Source organism: Centruroides vittatus, unplaced genomic scaffold (assembly GCF_030686945.1).
Source record: "Centruroides vittatus isolate TY-2023 unplaced genomic scaffold, ASM3068694v2 contig_364, whole genome shotgun sequence".
NCBI classification, from domain to species: domain Eukaryota; kingdom Metazoa; phylum Arthropoda; class Arachnida; order Scorpiones; family Buthidae; genus Centruroides; species Centruroides vittatus.
Window position 1 is genome coordinate 4,890,727 of NW_027122188.1, and position 24,463 is coordinate 4,915,189.

The 24,463-nt window shown below is 27.3% G+C and overlaps 1 protein-coding gene across 1 annotated transcript in view; it reads right to left on the reverse strand.

The window, feature by feature from the left end:
• The window catches only part of LOC136975141 (multidrug resistance-associated protein 1-like), a 76,091-nt gene extending 56,581 nt beyond the window's left edge, over nt 1-19,510 (reverse strand). The window contains 10 exon segments of the mRNA XM_067270162.1: nt 850-1,024; nt 1,593-1,793; nt 3,434-3,568; nt 3,640-3,701; nt 3,772-3,882; nt 6,797-6,934; nt 7,373-7,498; nt 10,206-10,382; nt 19,192-19,286; nt 19,381-19,510. Coding sequence (XP_067126263.1) covers nt 850-1,024; nt 1,593-1,793; nt 3,434-3,568; nt 3,640-3,701; nt 3,772-3,882; nt 6,797-6,934; nt 7,373-7,498; nt 10,206-10,382; nt 19,192-19,230 — 1,164 coding nt within the window. The 5' untranslated portion in view covers nt 19,231-19,286; nt 19,381-19,510.
• Nucleotides 19,511-24,463: the final 4,953 nt, after the last annotated feature.

The following is a 24,463-nucleotide window of genomic DNA, read 5'->3' on the forward strand; positions in this document are numbered from 1 at the left end:
ATTATATTTTTGTATTTTTCAGACTTTTATGCCTCGAAAATACAAAAATATATTTTCAATTGTAATTAATATACTATTAATATACAATTGTATAATATACTCTCAATATATTATACAATTTTAATGTTTTTGCAGCTTTATTTCATTAAAGCTAGAAAAACATTAAAATTGTTGATAGTCATAGCATCCCAGACTATCTTACCAAAACAAAAACAAGTGTTTAAGGTTATAGTAACTGCCATGTCATTATGTCATGCATAGCTGACAAACATCCATGATGTCATGAGTATCTCTTGTGGCAATCATGCACACCATTTATATCATCATTTTTTGATGTGAGAATGGAAAGTAGCTGCCTTGTGCATGCAATCATGTGAAAATAAAAAAATTGTATATGATTGCATGCTTAAGGCAGAGACTTTCCTACAGTGGTTTTTTAGGGCCTGTGATGAGTGGAGAAAAAACTTTAACCGAAATTTTTATATAGTTAGATGGATAGCATGCTATCCATCTAATTTGGTGAAAAACCTGAAAAAATTAGTAGGCAAGGAAAATTGCCAGTTATATATGATTGCAGGTAAAACTGTCATTATTCAAACAAATATTGATAAATGTGGAACAACTGGTGTATAAGGAGTATTATTGAAAGTATTTAGTCTTTGTTTAGCAATTTGATACTATACCCTGCTATCATTAATGTTTAAAAAATAGTCTGCACAATACCATGATTTAAACTGATATAAATTCTACTATCCTATTTTGCATAAAAAACAAAACAGAATCACTCTTCTTCTGTTTTGAACAAAAGTAAAGTAATTTTTAAATTCTAAATTAAAATTAAAATTTTACCTTGTCATAAATAGCAGAAGTCAATGCTGATTTTACTTGAATTGCAGCTACTTCCATCATGTATTCATAATGAAGTTCAAAGAGTTGTGAAATTACAAGTGAAAGATAATAAGATATAGCAAATAAAATTCCATGCCAAAGATAATCTTGACTTTCTATAAAATCTAATAAAAGACTAGGAAAGAAAAATTTAATATAAGTTTTTTGCAAAGTTCTACAATTTAAAATTAAGTAATTATCATGATTATTGTTTTTCAAAAGAAATAGAAGAGTTAAAATAAACTAAAAACTAAACATAAAAAAAAAAATTCATCAGAAATATATCAAAATAGTAAACTACTCAAATATTTTTTAAATGATAATTGTTAAATATTTTACAACAAGTTAAAATATATTAAATTATTTTTATTCAACTGACTTGTATAACTTTCTCAAGAATAAGTAAAGTCTATAGATAGTAACTTCAAATTCATAAAATTTAAACAATTCATGTTAGTTGTTAGAAATGTGCAATAAAAATTTCTTTCTATTTATATAATATAATTTATATATTTGAAATAAGACAAACAATTTATATTTGTAACTATTAAAATAAATCACTTATATAACTCAAACATTAATTATTTTGAAGACTAACTTATCTCATCTATTGTATTGCATCTATATCTATTTATATCTATTGTAGATATATATATTTAATTAAATCTAATTTAAGTTTACATATTAATTTTTAAAAATCTTACTGTAAAAAATATGGGGAAAGAAAACTGCTGAACACAAACAATATGTTTAAAATTGCACCAATAAGAAATGGCTTTATACAAATCCTAAATAATGCTCGAAACAATGATCGTTTTATTACTTGATGTTCTAACGGTTCTGCAGTATCATCATCATCATCAAAAAGTCTTACATTTTCTTCAGGCTCTTCTATTACTTTAATACTATAAATAAATTATTATTATTGTCTTACAGTAAAAAAATACATTAATAATACATATAATGTCTTCATGTTATGGTTATGACAGTTTATTCCAATAATATGTTTAAATTAATTAAAAATCATTATTTATACTTTGCAATTTAAGTAAAATATTTATAAGATCAGTAGTATAACTTGTAATATAGATGAAATTTATAATTTTTAATAGTAAGCATATGCAATCTAAATCAAATTTCAATCCTTCAGCATTCATTATCTGCCTCAAAGAATCAGTTTTATTATTTGTAAAGAAAATTCAACAGCAATAATTGTAAAGAATTATAAATATACTTGTATTGCCGAAAGTTCAGAAAAATGCAAACACATTTGTACATTATTATTATTTGCTTATAGTTTGGGCTAACAAAGACTGGTATGCAGATTTATTGTCACAAGTCTACAATTAAATGATTCATTGAAGTGAGAATTATGGTGGAAAAAATGGACAGGTCCCCAAAAGAAGCTGTACAGCCACAATAAAAACACATTTTATAAACACTCTGAAACAAATCAGTCATGAATTTATAATAAAGACAGAACTTGAATTGGATGTGAGTCAGGACATGATATGGAAAGTCATCAGAAAGTCTGAAAACATCAAATACCAAAAAATGAAGTCATCCTTAGACTGCTTATGACTAATGTATGGAGAAGCTGAATTTTAATGATAATGAAAAAATGTTATTTTTAGTAACCAAAAACTACTAATGTATTTATTGACACAGTCTTTAAAAAGAGATTTTTCAACACACCAAGCAGTGCTTGAAGCATCATGATCTGGGCTGCCTTCGTGTCACATGTGGTGTAATGCATCTCTATAGTGTGTAAAAAAAAAAAAAAAAACTAAACTATTCTTGTGTGACATGTTTACAACAATGGTTGGCAATTTCAAAATGTCAAGAAGCTTAAAAAAAAAAAAAAAACCATTAACATAGAATGGATTAAAAATGGCAATTCAATTTTAAAAAATCTTGTGAAATCAATGCTTAAAAAAGTACGAGATGTAATTTACAATTAAGTGGGACATATTAAGTATTGATACAATTTTTACACTTGTGATTGTTAAGTTGTAAAGAAGATTGTAAGCAATTGAAAGCATTGTTAAAAGTTACTGGACGTGAAAGCACTTTCATTTTTAGTATTTTGAAAAGTAAAATGTTACTTAGTAACTTATTGTACATTCTTTTATATATACTATTGTAAGACAGTAGGATCTACACTAAATATAAATCATTGAAAAATTATACAAGTCTTTAAGACTTGTATAAGGCTGTAGATCTATTTAATATTTTCTTTCACATTATTAAAAACCCTTAAAGCACTGTACTTATAGCATAATAGTAATTCTAAACATACAAGTAAATATAATTATAATAAATATATAATTAGCTAACTTAGGATTAATTGATAATTCTAGCTTAACTGATTAAAAATTTAAAAGATATCATATTTTATATATGAGAAAATATGAATTCATATAAATTCAAATATTCTATTACAGTAATGAGTCAACTAAATTTGCAAGTGAAACCTAGCAGCCTAAAAGTATATTCATAATGTAAAATATGTATTTATATATTTATATAAATTAATTTTACTTACATTTTTGGTTGCATCCAAGTTGTTTTACAGAAAGCTTTATTAAACATTTTAGATATAAGTTCTGTATGCAGATCAGGACATAATGGTAGTAAATTATTTATTTGAAGTTGATTATGATAACCTTTCATCAAAATGCTATTAAAAAAAAACTAATAATAATTATAAAATTCAATTTAATTTTCATTCATAAATATTAAGTTACTAGCCTTTTTGTCCAGAAAAATGTAATGTAAGAAAATGGAGAAACATTTTTTAGAGGACATATATTCTGAAAATTTGAATAATTAGTATTATATATTGGTATCTTAAATATATTACTATTAAAATAAAATACATACTTTGGAATCTCCAACTACTTTTTCAGGAAAAAGGGACAGGATAAATTGTATTGTTACAAGTAATGATTTTCCAGAGAGGCTTGTTATTAAAATAGTATCAATTTTATCCGACTAATAAAAAAAATTAAAAAATAAATTGGCATCATTATATTACATGGAATATTTTCTTGTATAATTTTAGAACTACAAAATTTTATGAAAACATTATCACTCGAACTAATTTTAAAATGCCTTTATTTTAGATAAATCAGTTTCAATAAATCCATTTTCCATATATTTATCCATTTTCAAAATCTCTTAAGTAAAAAAAATTTAAAATATTTCACAGATTTTTTAAACAGATGGATAGATGTATCATATTACTAATAAAATTAATTGACTTAAAACAGCATATATTTGTTAGAGTAATTAGATATAACTTTAAAATATTTTTGAAAAGTTCTCTCAATATGGGCAAATTATATATACAGTAAAACCTGTCTATAGCGACCACCTTTCTTCAAAAAGTGGTCTTTTAGACAGGTGGTTGTCCAATACAGGTGGTGCTGTAATACCATATTTCCATACATATTTTGTGCCCTTTTTAGTCATTTCTACTAAGCAAAACTTGAGGTGAGCAAAAATAAGCAAATTTTTTCAACGACAGAGTTATATTGGTATTGTATTTTATTCTTATCGAATAACTCAATTTACAGGAGACAGATTTAATACTAATATTTTAAAGATTAATACAGTGCTCACATTTCTTGATTATAATGCACACTTTCTTTTTTCTGACTTAATTAATTCAAGTTTGTTCTTTTTGTTTGTGTATTAAGTCATTGATATATAAGCGTGTCGTATCTTTCCATCTCTTTGGTTTTGGTTTTTGTTAGTTTAATCTTATTTTAACTTTAAAAATACTGTATTTTTTTTATATTTAATATTTTCTTAAGTACAATAAGAAAAATTATTAATACATAATAAAACGATTTTATTATTTTTCTCATAATATGATTTCATTATGTTATGCAATTGTCATTGGACAATCGTAGAATCGAAAAAGGAAGGGTGCCTGTAAAACTGATTTTTGCATTAATGCATTTATTGTTTTTTGAATATTTTGCATGCAAAAATTACTTTTATATTATTTTTCTAAAAGTATTGCGGATATAAGGTAGGTTGATACAGAAACTATTTATCGCACATGTACTGTAAATGAGCTTCAAAAATAAATAAATAAATAAAATAAATTTTATCAAGTGATAAGATCAGCCAATTAATTGTATCATGTACAATATTTTATATCCCTAAGGAAAATACTGTGGATCTACAGTAAAATAAATTTAATTTTCCCACAGTTAAACTTTAACATGGTCTTCTAACAACAGCACTCTGCATTTCTTTGTTTTTCCGATAATTTTGAACAAACAAATGAATTTCCTTTGTAGCTAGACTAATTCATTAACACCTGCACCTAATTTCAAGGGTGAGAGAAGTGCCTGAGGTGGTTCAAACAAGAGTTTAGACCAGATATATTCGTGGAAGTGGTCGCTTATTACAGTTGTTGTATGTTGTTTCGGACCAAAAATCGATGCCTGTGATTGCGTTACACAGGTGGTCATTTAATATGGGTAACTTATAAGAAGACTATGTATAAAATATTCTGTGCCAGAAATTTTTGCCCGTTTTGACAGGTGTCCGTCGAATGCAGGTGGTGGCCTAAGCAGTTTTTACTGTATGTATAACATTTATTATTTTAAAATATTTTGTAGTTTAATTCTATTTTCATAGTTACATTTGTGTTTCATTAATTTAATTAAACTAAATTAAACCCCATCTGTTATTAAATTACTTTTATCATTAACAATGATTTAACTTGGTACAAATTCAATAAAGTTAACATTTTCAGTCTGAACAGAAAAAACTCCCTAAAGGGTGAAATTACAAGATACTGTTGAACATAAGAATAACAATAATTTTTGAAGTTCTTTATCTTCTACAAATGTAGTATAAAAAACATCAAAATTAATTGATAAAGTACTGTATATGCTAAGTATTGTTTGATCTGGTTTATGAACTTTTTTGCAGAAGATATGCAAAGACAAAAACAGGCAAATTTTAAATTAACTTTTTTTCAATTGTTTTATCAAGTTTCATTTTATTTCATAGTAACAATTGTTCTGTATTGAAGCAAAAAGTTAGTTTTTCATATGTTATCACAGAGTTCTATAAAATGTAAACTATTTCATCGTTTTCAACTGTAAATATAAATTAGCCTTGAATGTTTAATGTAGTGGCAAACATTTTAAAATAGATAAAGGCAAAAGTGTGTATTCAGTGATAAGTTAAAGAGACACATGCTCTGTTAAGCAGAGATACATAATTCATTTTTTGTGATTATAATTTACTATGCATTATAATCACATTATTTCAAAACGTTACAATACAGATAAATAACAGTTATTTATATACAAATGAATATTTTCTTGTGAATATAAAAATTTCAATATTTACAATGTCTCACAATCAGTCCCAAAATCACTTCTAAATTCTCCCCATAAATGAAAAAATACTGCATAAGAAATTGATAATAGATTTAATTTCATATTTCTTTCAGTACATTCTTTTATTTCAAAAAAATGAAAAAGCCAATGTAAAATCAAAACCTGCTTCCAAACAAATTTATTGGTGCTTAATGCATCATATGGTTCACTTACGATAACCTCTGATCGTTGTTCGTTAGAATTGTGAATGTAGACACATCTTTTTTTCGAATAAGTAAAAATATTTTTACAAATGAATGGATAAATAAGTAACTTAGTACAAAGAAAGCAATATCTGAAGATGGAAATAAAAAATTTCAAAAAATTATTATAACCTGGATATTATTTACCATTTTAGAAAGTTAAAATATGATTAAAGAGGTGTGAGGTATTGTTTCATTACCAAAAAAGTATCGTTTTATGGAAAAGATTTAAATAATAAAAATATTTATTGTAGGTATATGTAATCTAATATATTATTTAATAAAAAAATTGCTTACTGAATGATCTATTTGAAGAATAGCTGAATATAACTGCAGAATAACAGAAATCATTTCTAAAGTCCAGAATCCAGAAAGTAACAATGATGTTCCAATTCCTTTTCTTCTTGCAAGTAAAGTAAGAATCAGAATCAAACACTGAAATAAATAAATAATCTTAAATTGTTTTTAAATTATGTATCTTACACAAGAAATAAACATTCTTTTCTAAAGTCAGATAATATTTATTACATTTGATTTTACAAAAGTAATATTTGTTAATTCTTAATGCTTTTGAGTTTTGCCAAAATTTGTTACATCTTTTTATTTTTCTTAACATAAAATGTTTAATTCTTAAATATCAAATTTTTAAAGACTATTAAAAACTTGTCTTTTATACTTTTATAGATGTTAAATTTCTTCAACTTTCCTCAAAAAATAAACAATATAAATATACAATAACAATAATACCCGATACATTCTAATCTACACCCCATCTAACCTGATATCTTACAGCATTGATGGAGTGTAAATAAACAATATTCCATAGGACAAAACTCAAATAAATATACTGTAATTGTTTTTGTATTTACTTACAAAAGAAGAAAATTCAATAATAGGAGCACTCAATTCAGCACCAATTAAAGGCAAACCTGAATTTACATTTTGTGTAATTTCTATCACATCAACTACAGACAGAAGAGCAAGAAATATGTTCAAAAGCTGAAAAAAATAACATCAACTATTAAAAAAATGTTAAAATTATATTTAAAAAGTAAAGTATATCATATTATTCAACTATTTTTCAATATTATCAAAAATAACATATTTAAAGAAAAAGTAATTGTATAATGTATTTATAATTATATACTCAAATGAGAGACTCATCTTCTAATTATAAATTAATCCTAGAATTAGCTATTATATAAACAAATGCCAAATATAAATTTTAACAAAAAAAAAAAAAAAATAATAATCTTTCCATAAGAGTATAAAATATTAGTTGTATGGTAATAGATTTAATTTTTTAAATATGTTAAAAAAAATGCTTCAAATTTCTGTTTTTATTAATTAAACATAAGTAAAATACATATTGGATAACATTTAATTTCATAAGGGATGAAAATTTCTTAGATGTATTTCTTTTTTTAAGTTCTAGTTCTATATTATTATTGTGCAAAATTTTCTGAGAACAGTATTAGTGGCAGAGATAGAAAAATAATTACAATTGAAATTATAATCACAAATTTGCTAATAATTCTTAATTTCATCAACCATCAACAAACGATTCTTGATATGTCAATGAAATATGTTATTTTTATGCTTTTTATTAATTAACATAATATCTTGCTCATTATAATGAAATAATCTGTGAGAATTGGTTATTTTTTTACAACAGATTTAACTTATTTTATTCTCTAAAACTGTTTTTTACTTCTAAAGTAATATGGCCAATCTGTCTATAATAGAAATTTATATTTCATGTTGCTTTTAAAGACTGGTCTTAAAATTCAATTATGTTTACACTTCTTGCTTGTTCTAAAAATATGTTCAACTTGATGTGATATTTTATCTCATCAGTTATGAGAATTGTATGTATCAATAATAATAATCACATCTTTTCAACTCTGCCTTCTGTAATTTTTTGTTAATGACTTGTTTTTAAATTGCAACCATAAACCTTAATATCCCAAACAAATCTCTATAAATGATCAGGAATATAATACTTTTATTACTGTTTTTCACGTGTTTTGCAACTATAATTTCTATTATGTTATCTATAATAACATGCATGGCAATATTATTATCTCAAATGTATTAAATATATTTGCAATCTACAAAACATTAAACTGTATAACTATAAAGAATATTTGATGAAAACTATTCCTATCGTATTGTTTTTTGTTGCTTGTATAGAATCTTCACATTTAAAGCTTTTCCCCTTGAATGTGAAATAATTAATCTATCAATAAAAAATTTTAAATAATATCTATATTTTATCATTATTGCTCTCATTTTACTTTGGAAATACAGTCAAACCTGTTTTTATGCAGTCTTTTTTTGTGCGATTTTTTATTTGTGCGGTTGTTTTTGTGCGATTTTTTATTTGTGCGGTTGTTTTTGAGCGATTTTTTATTTGTGCAGTATAGTTGGCGACTAGTCTCATGCGTTTTGTCATGTCTCACGTTGACTTATTATAGCTAAATAAACTTATTATAGCATAAATGAACTTATTATAGTAATATTATTGCATGAATATGCGAAAAATGAAATAATTTATTTTTTAAGTCAACAAAACACCACCTGGACAAAAATATGTAAAACAGACGATAGACAAGATGATGCAGTCAAGTGCTGACATCTGTTGTCAATAAATTCTATGTCTGTTTTAATTACATTAATTAAACCTTCAAAGTGCTTTCACATTCCTGGACCATTAAGATAAGATTCATTTCAAAGCGTAAATTGAAGGTAAATGTACTGTATTATTTTTTCTATTTAGATATAAAATTTTAGGATTTTTATTTTATGTTTAGACATAATCCCTGAAAATGAATAAGGGCAAAAACAAAGCGAAGAGGAAGGTAATTTCCTTAGAAACTAAGACTATGATTTTAAAACGAGTTATTTTCTATGTGAGACTTTTTTTATGCGATCCCTATTCACCGCATAAAAAAAATATGTTTTTAATTGTGCTGCGAAAACTATTTTTTATAGCCACTCGTAAAGTTTCGTGCGATTTTTTTATGCGTTTTTTTTTATGCAGTCCCTATCCACCGCATAAAAACAGGTTTGACTGTATATTAATTTTGTAATTATTTTCTAGTTTATAAAACTAGAAATATTCATGTAATTAATATTTATTTATAATAATAAAATATTATTTTTAATTTCAATAACAAAACTTTTATAAGTGAAATCAGAATTAACATTTCCTTTTAATATTTTCGAAACATTGATAATGTCAGATTGTATTCCAATTATAATATGGTATATAAATATTTATTAAACTGACAAAATAATAATTTTTGCATTAGGATAGCCTAATAAAAATTTTGTTAATCACCAAACTAAAAACTGAAATTTATCATCATTTTAAAAATATTACATTTTTTTATATATTTAAAATATGAAAACAAAAATATTAATTGGACAAAATAATTAATTTGTTCTTTAAATTTTAGATGACTAATTTGTCATTCAAAAAATTAAAGAGTAACTTTTGAATTAGAATTTTGACAAAAAACTGATATTAAAGAATTATTCCATTCAACCAAAGTTACACTCTCTAGCCTAATACTAACACAATTATACTAATATCTGCTGTATAACTGTATTATTCCATTCCTTAATATATAAAAATAAGTTAATTTGATTTTATAATTTATTAAATAAATAGATTAAAACAAATATTTAGAATGTTAATTACAATTTTCCCCATACTGTAGAAGGTCCATGAATTCTGACATGATTGACTAGTTGTAATTTTCCATAACTCTAAAGGAAATAACAACCACAGAAAACCACAAGGTATCCATACTAATACTGTGCTAAAAAAACATGGTGTGAAATTAGGAGTTGTGGTATTCCAAGTCAAATTTTGGACCTAAGTAAAAATGAAAATGTAACAAAATTAAAATTTATAACTATTAATATACAAATAAAAAACATTAGTAACATATTAAATACTTATCTACTAAAAGCATTCTAATTTCTATTATAAGCAATTTGATCATGATTGAAAAAAGTTTTAGCTTGACAAAAATTTATTGAATCATTAATTAGTTATTAAATTATTAATTTGAAAAATTTGATGTAACAGATAATCATATTGCATCTGTTGATAACTTATAAATAATTGATTTATAATGATAAATTTAGAAAAAACAATTCATAGTGAAATATTCTCATTTCAATATTTGACTAATTTGACTAAGTTGTCACTGTGATATACTTAATTAAGTAATTCAATAGCCAATCAATTATTCATTAAACTTTAGTAAATCATTAAAGCTTGATATCATTAATTAAATTAGTATCTTATTTTTAAATTAGTAATTAAATTGTCTAATTGGTTAATTTATACTTTATTAAACAGTCTATTTAGTTTCACTTATCAATGTAATAAATGATTTCACTGATTATCATAGTCAATAATCTTTCTTGTTGTTACTCTTGCCAATAAAAAACAACAGAGAAAGAGTAGCAATTAACAAGAAAATAGTTTTAAAAGAAAAAAAAAAGTTATATAATTTAAAGTAAAACTTAATTAACAATTGACACAGTGTTTAATTGAATAGTCACATGAAAGCATCACAATGGCAACAAGAGAATGAATTGTATCATAAATGAAATTATATTCACTTCATTAAGTTTATTAATAAGTTATTACAGTAGTATTATTAATGTAAATAAAAACTAAAATAAAATCAATATGATTGGCATGTTAACAATCAAGGTTTTTATTTTCAGTTTTCATTATACAGGTATCATTCATACAACATGGTACTACTATAACACTTTAAAAATTGGGGATATCCCCCCTACAATACAACTTCCAGTTTCACTCTAACATGATTTTGGAAATCCTCCATACAAAGTTTCTCAATTTTTAAGTGTAAACTTCATTATTCTTTATTTTATTCAAGTAAGCATGCACGTTGTTTCAAATTTGTCCATGAATTTTAGAATATTGAAATTTTCAAATTATTTTGTACCTTTTGTCAGGTTTACTTTAATGAAAACTGATAATACAATTTTTTCTTCCTTGTCCTAACTTTCCTATCAACTAGGTGTCATTGTTTTGCTTTCAGACTTTATAAAAAGAAAACAACAGTGACAGTTATGTCACTGTCTTCTTTTTATAGATTAATATTTGTATTTAGTAAAATTTATTTTAAAATTTTTAGATAAGTGTTACTAAACTTTTTTTTAATTGTAGGTAAACAATCATTTGTAAAATGATGAACAAAATACGGCAGTATCTCGATAATCTAATGCAAATTCTGGAATAAAGTCGCTCAGTACTCGACTGAACAAATGTGATCCACTAGAACAAATTTTTGATTAATAACATATTTTTATTTCATCGTCCATAAAAATTTCTTTTATGATAAAAATAAAAAATATGAAAATGTTGCTGCTATTTCAATTAAGATCAACAAGAAAGCTCAAATGATGATGATACTTTGTAAAAAGAAAATGCCCTTGTTTAACTAAAATTAGTATTAACATGTCATACAATACTTTTAATTGTGATTGTTAGTTAATTATTCATTGAAAATAAATTATCGATTGCTTTAATAAACATATTTCTCTTAGTAACGAAAAAAAATAGTATACTTTTGATAAATTCTAGAATGTAACCCTATGTTTTGCATTAGTTCTTTGTTTCGTATAGCACAGATTCACTTAACATAGCACTTTTTTGGAACGTAACTACCGTGTTACACAAGGGATACCTGTATTAGATTTGTATCAAAAAACAGTAATAATCTGTTAACAAACAAAATTTAAATGTGACATTATATATAAAGTTTTCTTTCAAACATAATATTTAAATCTTAAGTGACAAATATAGAAAAGACACACAAAAAACAAGAAAAATTACAAAATTGTGTTTCATTATAACATTAAGAAGAACACCTAAGCATTATATAAAAGGTTGTACAAATATAGTATAACAAAGTAATATTAAAACATTGGCTTCATGAGCATATTAGAAACAAAATTATATTGCTTTAATGCTTTATACTGTACAAATAACTAAACTTCAATAAAATAAGAAACATTTTTCGAAGTTTAGACAATGAAGAAAATTATTCACATTTTCAAGTCTATATTTTAATCCATTTTTCACCAACCACAGAAGTAACAGTTAAAAACGTTTGAAGATAAACTTCACGAAAAAACAAACAGTAAGTAGAAAATTCACATGATTAAAACGATATCAACGTCAGCCTTTCTATGGAGGATCTGATGTTTTTACATTAAAAACGGAAGTATAATCTTCTTACCATACCGTCAAGTCCTTAACATATTTATAACTGGTCTGGCCCTCTAGTGGTGGTTCTGAGTATTCCAAAATGGATTAAAATATAGACTTGAAAATGTGAATAATTTTCTTCATTGTCTAAACTTCGAAAATAGAAGATATCCAGAGTTATGTAACGACAAGAAACATTTTATTTTATAAACAACTTTTACAGTTTTTTTTTATAAGGAATTTTACTTAAAATGAATATGGAAATTAAACAACCATATTTTTTATGCTTCATATTTTTATTATTATTATTTTAACCTAAGCTATAGAGTTCTAAGATTAATTTTAGTAAAGAAATATTTCAGATACTAATTCATTTTGTATTTATCAAATTAAACAAAATTCAGGTTTAAAAGAAAGATTTGATAAGTGTATTTCCTGTATTGGAAAAAAAAAATAATAAAAAAATCTATCTGCTAGGCTATTATCTGAGCTATAACAATTGTTAAAACAAACTGCTTCAAGTTTTATCAAGCGTTACTGAAACTTTTACATAACATGATAGTGCTATAACACTCTGGCAAGCACACAGAGCAGAGTTAAAAATGATGCAAGTTAGTCTGTCCTTCTTTTTCAGATAAGGCTGAAATTATTTAATAAATTTGACATTGATAAAGTAAAAACATTTTTAAAATGAAAACAGAAATATTGTAGTAGTATTTAATTATTATGCTTACTGCCAGTTTCAAATTTTTATGGATAGAAAGTCATATATGAATACATATAGCCTATATTTTTTCAATAACTCAAAAGTACATAAAAATAAGTAATTTTTATTTATAATATTTATTTTTTATTTTGTGTTCACACTATATGTAAACATATTTCAAGTTTTTCACATGGTATTCTAAATATACATTGATCTATTATATACTAAAATTTATTTACATATAGCATTTGATACTCAGAATAATCAAATGAATTTTTTCAGAAGTATGAATACAAATAATAAAAGTGCCATTCTTCTGGAAATATACTATTAAAGATCTACAAAGATTATTCCTCAAACTGCACTATAATTTCCCATCTAAATCAAACAAATTTCCTAAAGAATTGAAACAGAAAATATAGGAGCATCCATGGAAATTGTATCACTTCCAATATATGCCAAAAAACACTCAATGGATGTGCAATGTGGCATATTTAAACCATATCACATTTTTATAATAACAAATGGCACAGAGTTGTCTTGAAAAATACAGGATTTTGTACCATGAAATTGTTTCTTGATTGTTAGAATTAGCTTGGTAGATAAGATGTTTCAGTACCACTATACATTAGAGATCCATATATAGTGTTTCTGTCAACACCTTTACCAAATATGCATTCACACATCATTTGACGCACCAGAAACTTCACTATCTGCATCAAACAATTCCTGTTATAGGTCTTGCCTTTTCCTGCCTAACATAGGGTTTGCTATCAGATCTGAACAGGCTAATTTGAATTTGTCCAAAAATATAACAGTCTCACACATTAACACTCCAGTCCACATGCTGTTTAGCCCAGATAATCCACTGTCTGTGCATTTTACTTGTTGGTAATGACTTCTTACTTGGTTAAAACTCATGTTGCACAGACAATGACACACTATTTGTGCATCCACTTTTATACCTGTCTACTTTTCCCACTTTTATTTTTAGTTCCATCAACATCTTATCCTTGCATAACATACTCACATATTTACTTCCTTATCTTGCTTTTCTTTCAATGCTATCTTGTTTCATGTTTATATCACCTTTGTAACAAATGCACAATTGCTAATTGATAACAATATACTCTTTGCAGTATTTCACAGAAGAATAAATCTTTATTCAAAGCAACAATTATGGAATTTTTAAACAGTGTTAACTGTTAAAATTTTCCATTATGCATATAAAAGAGCACCACCTTCACACAAACTTTTATACTAATGAGTGATGTAGTCACCAGAAAAATTGTTGCAGGATATTCTGTAGCCAATGAAAAGTGTTCTCATGTTTATGATGTTATGCATGATGTAATCTTTACAGAGTCTTGCAAGTCTGCAGCAAAAGGATACTTTAAATTAAAAATAAACACATTTTTTTACATGATTTTATGGATAATGCTACTGCTCTACAACTGCTACTGTACTATATATCTTATTATTATACAGTATTATATTGATATATCTGAAAACTTATATTTTCTGATTGATAAAATATTTAGCACTGAATATATATTCTATCAATGTTTGCAAATACTTCTAATTTTTTTACAATACATTACAAAACAAAAGATATTATAAGATTCTAAAATTATTTTATTTGTCTGTAAATAAGTTTGAATAATGTTTCATCCTCTAAGCCAAATGACTGCTGTTAATAATCGGGTTATTACAATGCTGATTAATAATTAGAAAGTTAGTAATTTGGTACTAGAGGTAGATGTTAGGTACCATCTCCTATCTAAATTAATAATTTCTAATTATTAATTACAGCATTATAAAAGCCCAATAATTAACAGTGATCATTTGGCTTAGTATCAATACATCAGATTTTGTGATGTTGATATTAATTTTTATTTCAATAAATTTGATAAAAACAATAATTTTAATTTACTTGAAGTAAGAAACAAAGTTTTATTAATGTACTATTACTAAGTAGCATTTTTGGTTTCTGATTAATCACTCTTGGTAATTCATAATTTTAAGAATATTTTTTTCAACTATAATTTCATACTACTGTTAAATTAAAATTTTAACAATAAATACATACTACATAAAACTGGATTAACTAAATATAACTCACAAAACTATACCAGAAATATCTAGCATAAATTATACTTACTAAAATTAATGAAAAACAAAATAAATTTCAATGATTTTTAAATTAAACATCACTTTAAAAAACACATGGAGTTTTTCATTATTTTTGGTAAGTATAATTTTTGCTGAATATTTTAGTGTAGTTACATGAGTTTGACTTAAAAATTACAACTGAAAATAAAAAAATTTTCTTTATAAATTAATAAGACTTAATAGAGAAGTATATTTAAAATCAAGCTGTCTAGGTAATTAGATAAATTTTTTATATATAATCAACCAATTCACTTAAAATCAAATAATTAAGCATCATTGTCTTAGATGTTTACTGATTAGAAATTAATTTATTTCTAGTCTGAAAAAAATCTGATGTTTAGTTACTTAAAGATTTTTTTTGTTAATGCATAATATTTAATGTTACAAAAATTTTTTTACTGTGTGAGTACAGGTAATCAAAAATTTATTGTTTCATAATGCTACATAAATCACAATCTCAAACTCTGATGATAAAGACCCTCTTCAGCTAAATACCATTTATTTAGTCCTGAAACCATCCCATTCTAAGCATATAATAGCAATATCAGAATAACTCTGTCATAAATAGATGAAATAGTATTGATATTGACTGAAATAAAAAATGAATAATGTTGATAATCAATTATTGATTTTAAATGTTTAAGTGAAATCTTATAAAGCTACAGATTATTTTTAAAAACTAATATCATCTCCCTCCCTCCTCTCTCAAACTGAAATACAATGATAATAACCAAATTGCAACATTAAACAGCATAAAATTTAATAAAACAATGGTCACTCATATCTATCTGCACAAATTTCTTTAAACATAATTTCCAAATGACTTTTCTTTAGTTTTGTTCTGTTTAATTTGATTGAAGAAATCTATCTAATCTGGGTAAAGTACTTTGTTTTATTAAATTTTATGCTCATTTGCTATTTGGTTATTATTGTAATTATTATATTAATATGTAGTGTACAGGAAATACATTAAAATATAATGATTATATACAATTGAGTTGTTAAGTTGATTAATATATAAAAATAATTTTATTGATTATCTATATTAAAATTTATTATCATTCTTCTGGAACTGCATTATGTGATTTTTGATAAATAACCTGACAAATTATGTAAACAGGACCATACTGATGAGGAAAGATCAAGCTCTCGAAACACATTTATGGAAATAAAAGATGAAAAATAAAAGAATACATTGAAGTAATATTTCTATGCAGAAAGTGTAAAATTTATTACAATAGAACATATTGAAAACTTTCATTTAAACTTTCTGAAAGTTTTATTACACATTCTAAGTGTAAAATAATGATCAAATGATCAAAATTAATGTTAAGAAAACTCTATATTTTTAAAAAGTGTTTTTTTTATCTAATCCAAACCATCAAGAAATTCTTATCATTAATAAGAATTTTCTATAAATTAAACAACTTCTTACTGAGTTACTGGAATAATAATCTACATTCGTGAACCTTTATAACACTGTAACATAAACTTTAATAAAGACTAACATTTTTGACTACATTTTCCATAAACATAGCTACAGTCAAAGACATAAGAAGTCTGATTTACACTAGTGATAATTTCAACTGGATAAAAACTATCTAAACCATAAAAAAAAAAAACCTTAGAATCCAATTGGTACTTTCGGTAAACAAATGTTTTTGACTTGTACTCAACTGTCATCAATAGGTTCAAAACAGTCTCAAACCAGTTTTTAACCATTTTAGATCACCAAATACATCTACCGGATTTTAAGGTTTTTGTGTTCTAAACCCGATTTACAATAATCTGCCATCGTTCTTAGCGGGATGCCCAGACGAAAGACTAAAGAAACCAAGCAAAAATTTGAATAGACAAAAAAACATTATCAAATATATTTCTGAATAATTTCAATATAATTTTTATTTTACATATCATTAGACAATTAAAATGCTTAATAATTTTAAAATATATCATTTCTTTTTTAGTTTTAACAATTATTTTTGGATTTTAAGAAGCATACAGGGTGACAATAATTAACCCGTACAAGTCTTTTGTATCGTAAATTTATTAAAGAAATGAAAATTAGCAAAACAACAGCATATAACAGTGACAATACTTTATGTATTAATCAGATATTCAGCCAGTTTCAAAGTGGCCTCCTTTTGCTTTGATGCAGAGCCCCAAACGCGTTTTGAAATTCTCAGCGATGGGCCGCACTCTTCTGGAGACAGTTTGTCTCACTCCCAGCGCAAGAATTGCTTCAGCGACTCCAAACTTTCATTGCACTTAGAATAGGCCCTGGCCTCCAAAATGGACCACACACTGTAGTCCATTGGGTTCAGATTCGGCGAGTACGGTGGCCATTCCGCAGACGAGATAAAATCGGGAAAATGAGCCTTGCACACTCCTGAGTCTTCTTCGCCCTGTGTGTCGGCGCCGAGTCCTGCTGAAACGTCCATTTCGCACTGCCAAAATGCTGCTGAGCCCACAGAAGTACCACAGCCTCGAGAATGTCATGGTGGTACACATCTTGATTGATTTTGGCCCCTTGATCGACGAAAACAAGGGGTGTCTTGCCGCTCGCACAAATTCCGCCCCAAACCATGACTGACATTGGATTTTGTGATGTTCGATGACGGCTGAGCGTCCAGGAGCCCCGCGGACCAGTTCCTGTCGTTTTGATGGTTGTACGGAGAAAAGCTTCTCGTCTGTGAAGAGAATGTACTCCCATTGTCGACCTGCGGCCCGACGCTTGAGTTAACGGGATCTTTGAAGTCTCACGCACTTGTTTTCATCGGTGAGGAGCTGAACCTTTTGGAACTTGTAGGGCTTGAGTACGAGTTTCTTTTTCGCCATTAACCGCACCGATTTGCGATTGATTCTGATCTCACGAGCAATTTTTCTCATGGAGACCTTCGCATGTCAGTCAACTCGCTTTGTGATGATCTTGCGGTTCCTAGACGTGTTGACAGTGCGCTTTCTTCCACGTCCGGGACGGTCACCATTGTGGCCAAGCTCCTTGAATCGCCGAACTGCATCTGAGACTGTCATTTTTGGAACACCGAGCAGACGAACAATTTCACATTGATGCTTTCCTTGCCAGAATAGCTCAAAATTGCACAACATTTGTTCGACACCATTAAAAAAATAAAGAACTAACCCTTATTACATCGAAAGTACATCTACACGGGCAGGAAATCATGGAGAATTAAACAATAGTATGTAAATTGGTGACAGTAAAAAAGTTCAGGTGCAGCATTGCTACAAACTTTGTACGGGTTAATTATTGTCACCCTGTATAAACCAGAAAGCAATTTCAAAACTTACAAGGTAGAGTCTATTATAATCATATTATTTTAGAAAATTATATAATTTTCCAACCAGGAATAATATAAAAAGAAAACAATGTATTCCAAATAAACTGATGACTCGGGAGTTTACATCTATAAACAATAAATAATTAAGAAAACTTGCAATTTAAATAATAAATAATAACTAATAAATTTCCATTTTATTCTCTCAAGTTGTCTTTTGTAATAAATAGAAAAATGTATATGAGATTAAACTTACCCAGAGAGGGCTATCACAGAAACCGTACAAATCCGTCATGAGATCTTCCTAAAGCGATGCTTAATAATGACCGGGAAACGATTAAATGCCATCGTCTACAGCAAATATATATGTGTGAGAAAAATGTAAAGCGATTGCTCATTCATTTTGAAACAGTAAAAAAAAAATAATAATAATAATAATAATTACAAACTTGTTACGAAAGCAGAGTACGGCGCGAGTAGTACATTTTCCTTCGGAGTAAATTTTCTTTGCGATATATTTTCCCCAGCGGCAAACGAATCACGCCGTTCTTTACCCGCACGACACACACATGGAATCGCTTCTGTTTATGATCTGTGAGTCGGCATTAATGCATTGCGCGGTTATAACACGACGTCGTGACATCTCTTTCCATAAAAACATCAAAGTTTATACAGTTAATTAAGTTTTTATTACTCGTTAATCATTAATAAATTATTATAAAATTATAATTTATTTATAGATCATTTGAATATTAGATGTATAAAAAAAAGTTATATTTTATATATAATTATTTTTTTTTAATTTTTATCTTTATTTTGATAATTTATTATTATTATATTTATCGTAATTAGTATTAATTTCGTTTACAAATAATGTTTATTCATCTTAAATGTCTATATTAAAAATTACTTTAATTGTTAAAAACTATTTAATTTTCCTGCGTTTCTGTCAACCAAATAATAATTAAAACGTGAAATTAATCTTAAACTCATTTACTTTGTGGAAAAAATAATTGATTCCGATATTTTCTGCTTTGTAGTTTTTCTTATATGAGAGAGAAGTAGAGGTTAAAATTAAAGCAATTTATTTCACACTTAACGACCTTCGATATTACGAACGTACTGTACTTTGAACCAGTTTACAAAAAAAACATAAAAAAATATATTTCTTACGATTGTGTAAACTCTTATTAGAGTCAAATTAAAAAGAATATTATAATTTTTATTTTATTCGTATTATAGTGAACGTATTCAACATTAAATTTATAAATATAATTATTAATCTTTTATTATTTTACATCTTTTAACTTATTTATTAATTTACACTGTTGATACAATTGTTTAGAATTAATTTGATCAAAAATTATAGTCATCAAATCATTAAATGAAAACCAAAATCTTAATATAATTGATATAGCTTGACTCATTAAACATTTCAAGCACGAGAGATATGAGAAAGTATGTTTACACAATTTTATATTCTACAATTAAGTGATTAAACGTACTTAACAGCATTAATTTAACATCTTGTTTATTGTTGATAATATGTTTAAATTTTTTTACAAATGAATTAAATGTCAGTTCCCTTTTGAGACTATAGAAATATCCCCGCAATAATATAAATAAACATTTTTTTAAAAAAATAGAATAGATAAAACCCGAACGTGAATTTATAGATTTACGTTCGGTCAACTTTAGATTATTCAAGCTCTTTTCGATTAAAAACAAAATTTTAATTGATTTTGTAATTTTACGTATAGAAGCTCCTCAATTTGCAATACACGAAGTGTATAATAAAAACATTCGTAAATCAATGAAATATTTTTTAAATGTAAGATAACGCACATTTCTTTCTTTTTTCTTTTCAATTTTTTTAAAAACGTGAACAATAGAGAAACTTACTGAAGTATATCAGAACAATGGCTGAGTAATAGAAAGATGTTCCATTTTTCTCAAAGAAAAGTAAATGATGAGTCATTTGAAAGTAACTGGTTCTAGACATCTGTTGAAGCATGTAAGACAAGTAAATAGGTTACTTGTCAACGAGTTAGAGTATACTACATACCGCAGAGTGTCTTGTCTTTTATCAACTAGTTGGGCATGAGCTTCTAGCGCAGAAATTTTTAAACGGATGCCGCTCGCGCGGAGTTACGCGGAGGAATAAAAGAACGTACCCTGTATCGCCTCGAGGTAAAGTGTGACGTATTGCCATGTAATAGTAATTGTATGCATTATGATGGTCGTTACGCGGGGAATAATGCCTTCCGAGAGGTGTTTTAAGGGTAGCTGGCCCTTATTCAGGCGTTACAGACACGGAGAAACCCGGAAAACTCCACGTGGCCAGCCCGTCCTGTTGAGGCGAGAACACACGACCGAATTCTCAGTGTTTTGGGAACGGAACCCGCTTGACCACTAGTGGGCCTATATAGAGTGACTGTAACCTTAGATTAGGGTTTCTCCAACGAGATCCCGGCTGATTTTTAACCCGGAAAATATTCCGAGAAATCCCACAAATTTCTTAAAAATTCACTTTTTTTCTGATTTTGTGTTAAGGTTGAGGAAATTTTTCAAATAGAAAGTATAATTAACTCATAAACCGTCAGAATACATTTGTATTTATTAATTTTAAGCCTGCTTATTAGATTTTTAAATTTTTGCTTATTATGACATGTCACAGGTTGTCAATAATCAATATGTAGCCTATTTGTGACAGGACTCTGAAAATTGTTTACTTGTCAGAACCTATAATATCTAAAATAATTGTACTTATGCTGTCTTAAAATTTTTAACCATGTCCAGTAGCTTCAATAACTGCGTAACGCCAGGTTGTGCAAATTGGACAAGGATACAAAAGTGTGAAGTCTGCAAGTTTGAAGTTTTTCTTCATAAACCTTGATTATTAAAAACAAACGAACTGCCGAATTATTGGGCTATAATCTTGATGTTACTATCAAAGCAGCCGACGTAGACAAATCAAGAATACTAGAGACCAAAAGAAGTACTGTACTACAATCTCGAAAAAGAACTAGAAATCTTCCAGGCTACAGATGAAAAACACAATATCTGCAATGTTCCCTCTAATTTTTTGCATATATATATAAAATCTTATTTTTTCCTAATAAAATTAAAATTAATTAATTACAAAGTAGAGATTAAAATTCATTTTAAAACATACTTACAGATAAAATTTTATCTTTCGTCAATGATTTAATGTATTTAATCGAAATATACGGGGCAATAAATCATGTTGCAGTGTGAGAAATAAGTAAACAACAATTCAAATCAGTGTGCATGCTCGCCTGCGCGGCACATAAATTCTCGCGCGCGGCCGCGCAGCTTAGAGGGAACATTGAATATCTGTCTTCTTTTAAATGCATTAAATACGATTCCACTCACATCAATTGAATCGGAAAGGGCATTCTCGATAGCAGGACTTTTCATTAATTAAATAAGAACCAGATCGAGTGATCGGAGTATTGACCATCTTTGCTTTTTAAAATCTTTATACAAAATTTACAATAATATTTTGTAGTGTTTTATTTAAAAAACGAAAATTACCTTTTAAGTTAGAAATTTTATCTAAGTTCATATTTTTCTTTAAATTTTCAAAGGCATTTTTGTTGTAAGAAGTTTCCAACAAACGTCAATAAATTTTTTCTATTTGTGAAAATTTTTACGTAATTCAAAGGTAATTTTTCATATATATCTTACACAGCATTATTAATATGATTTTGGATGTTGCGGAACGTATTAAATTACTTTAAAAAATGAAAAATAATTATACCATTTGATTTCAAGATATTTTGTATATCTTAAAAATATTTAATTCTATCCCGTAAAACAGTTCACTTTTTTCCCGGAATCCCGGGACAAGCAAAAGATCAGGAAATGAGAAACTCTACCTTATATACAGCGCTCTTGATGGCAACGACGGGTACTATCGACCGCCATTTTACTTTAAGTCAAAAAATTAAAGTCCGTACAACGTGTTGGGCAGGATTTTCACTTTAGAATCTATTTTTATTTTTATTTATTTAAGTCTAGATTGTTTTGTTTACCCCTAGATTTGAGATTTAGACAATTAGATAAGTGATATAAATCTAGATTGTTTCATCTCGAATTTAGCTATTTTCTATATTTTATTTAATTATTATAAAAAAGGGGTAAGATTAGCGTTTAAACTAGTAAATGTAGTAGCTAGCCCTCAATACAACAATATTTTTATAATCTAAGTACGATCCGACGGCCGGATGGCCGAGAGATGGAGAGGGGAGCTGGGATTGAATCCGGATGGGTCGAAAATCCCCAGGAATTTTTCGGGGGCGGTCCGTCCGGATATGTCGACCTCCGTTCCTCACCACCCGGCCGCCCTATTATGGGCTTGGCCGAATCCATAATGGGCTTGCAAAAACGAGGCCCTCTTACTACCCACAGGGTGAAAAGAGTTTAAAAAAAAAAAAAAATCTAAGTGCGACCAGGTCTTTAAGGGCTTTACTCTCAACCATATGATTGTTTGTTTATAGTGTACTCAGGTCACGGGTTGTTGTTAAACTAAGCGATGCCATTGAGAGCGTTGCTAAACTCGTTTTTTTGAAGAGCTGCACGCAGCGATCTTCACATCGCTCTCACAGGTTTGAAGTTAAATCTGCAGTGCTTGTTTTTATAGAGCATTCTCGAGTTTTTATAAGAAAAAAGAGCACTCAATATATATAGCTTGTCATGGAATGATAAAGACAGCGTAAATAGGAAGAGAAAGCTGGGATATATAAAATACCGTTTGAAAATCAAGTTAGGAATCGAAACAGATTATGTGGATGTGACTAGAAGAAACATGGCAGTACGTCTGCGAGAACATAGATACAACATTGACAAAGGACACAACACAATATTAGCGATTATGGTGCAGACCGAAGGAGCGGTTGTAAAATAGGAAGAAGCGTCATTAAAACGATGTACTCTTCATCCATTGCCCTGGAGATGGAAATTTATAAAAGTAAAATGAAAAACCGTTGCCTAAATGCTAGGGATGCTAACGCGCTTCCAACAGTATGGAAATATATAATAGGAAAAAAAAATCCTTTAAATAATGTTTCTAGTTAGTTTTGTTTTATTTATTTAATATACACACTTCTTTCAATTTATTTTAAAGTTAAATTATTTTTTTAAATTTTAAATATGTAAAATATTCGAAAATGGTACGTTCTATCTTGGAACATTTATAATATTAAACATGATAATGGCCTGTATCTCGTGAAGGGTCGCCCGTAGGGTATGGTTCATTAGACATTATTTGATCGCACAGCGGTCTACTATTTGTGGGGTTCCCGCCCCTTACATGGTCCTAGAATCTTGCACGTTTTGACTGCAGAGAGAAAAGTTATTACAGACAACACACAAGTAACTCTCGTATGTTGTCAGGAACACCATATCCTTTGTGGCAGCCATTTTGGTCGACTCATACGCCATTTATATTTACTGGCACAAGTGAATTGTTCTAGATAGACATTAAAAAATAATTTAGATCTTGT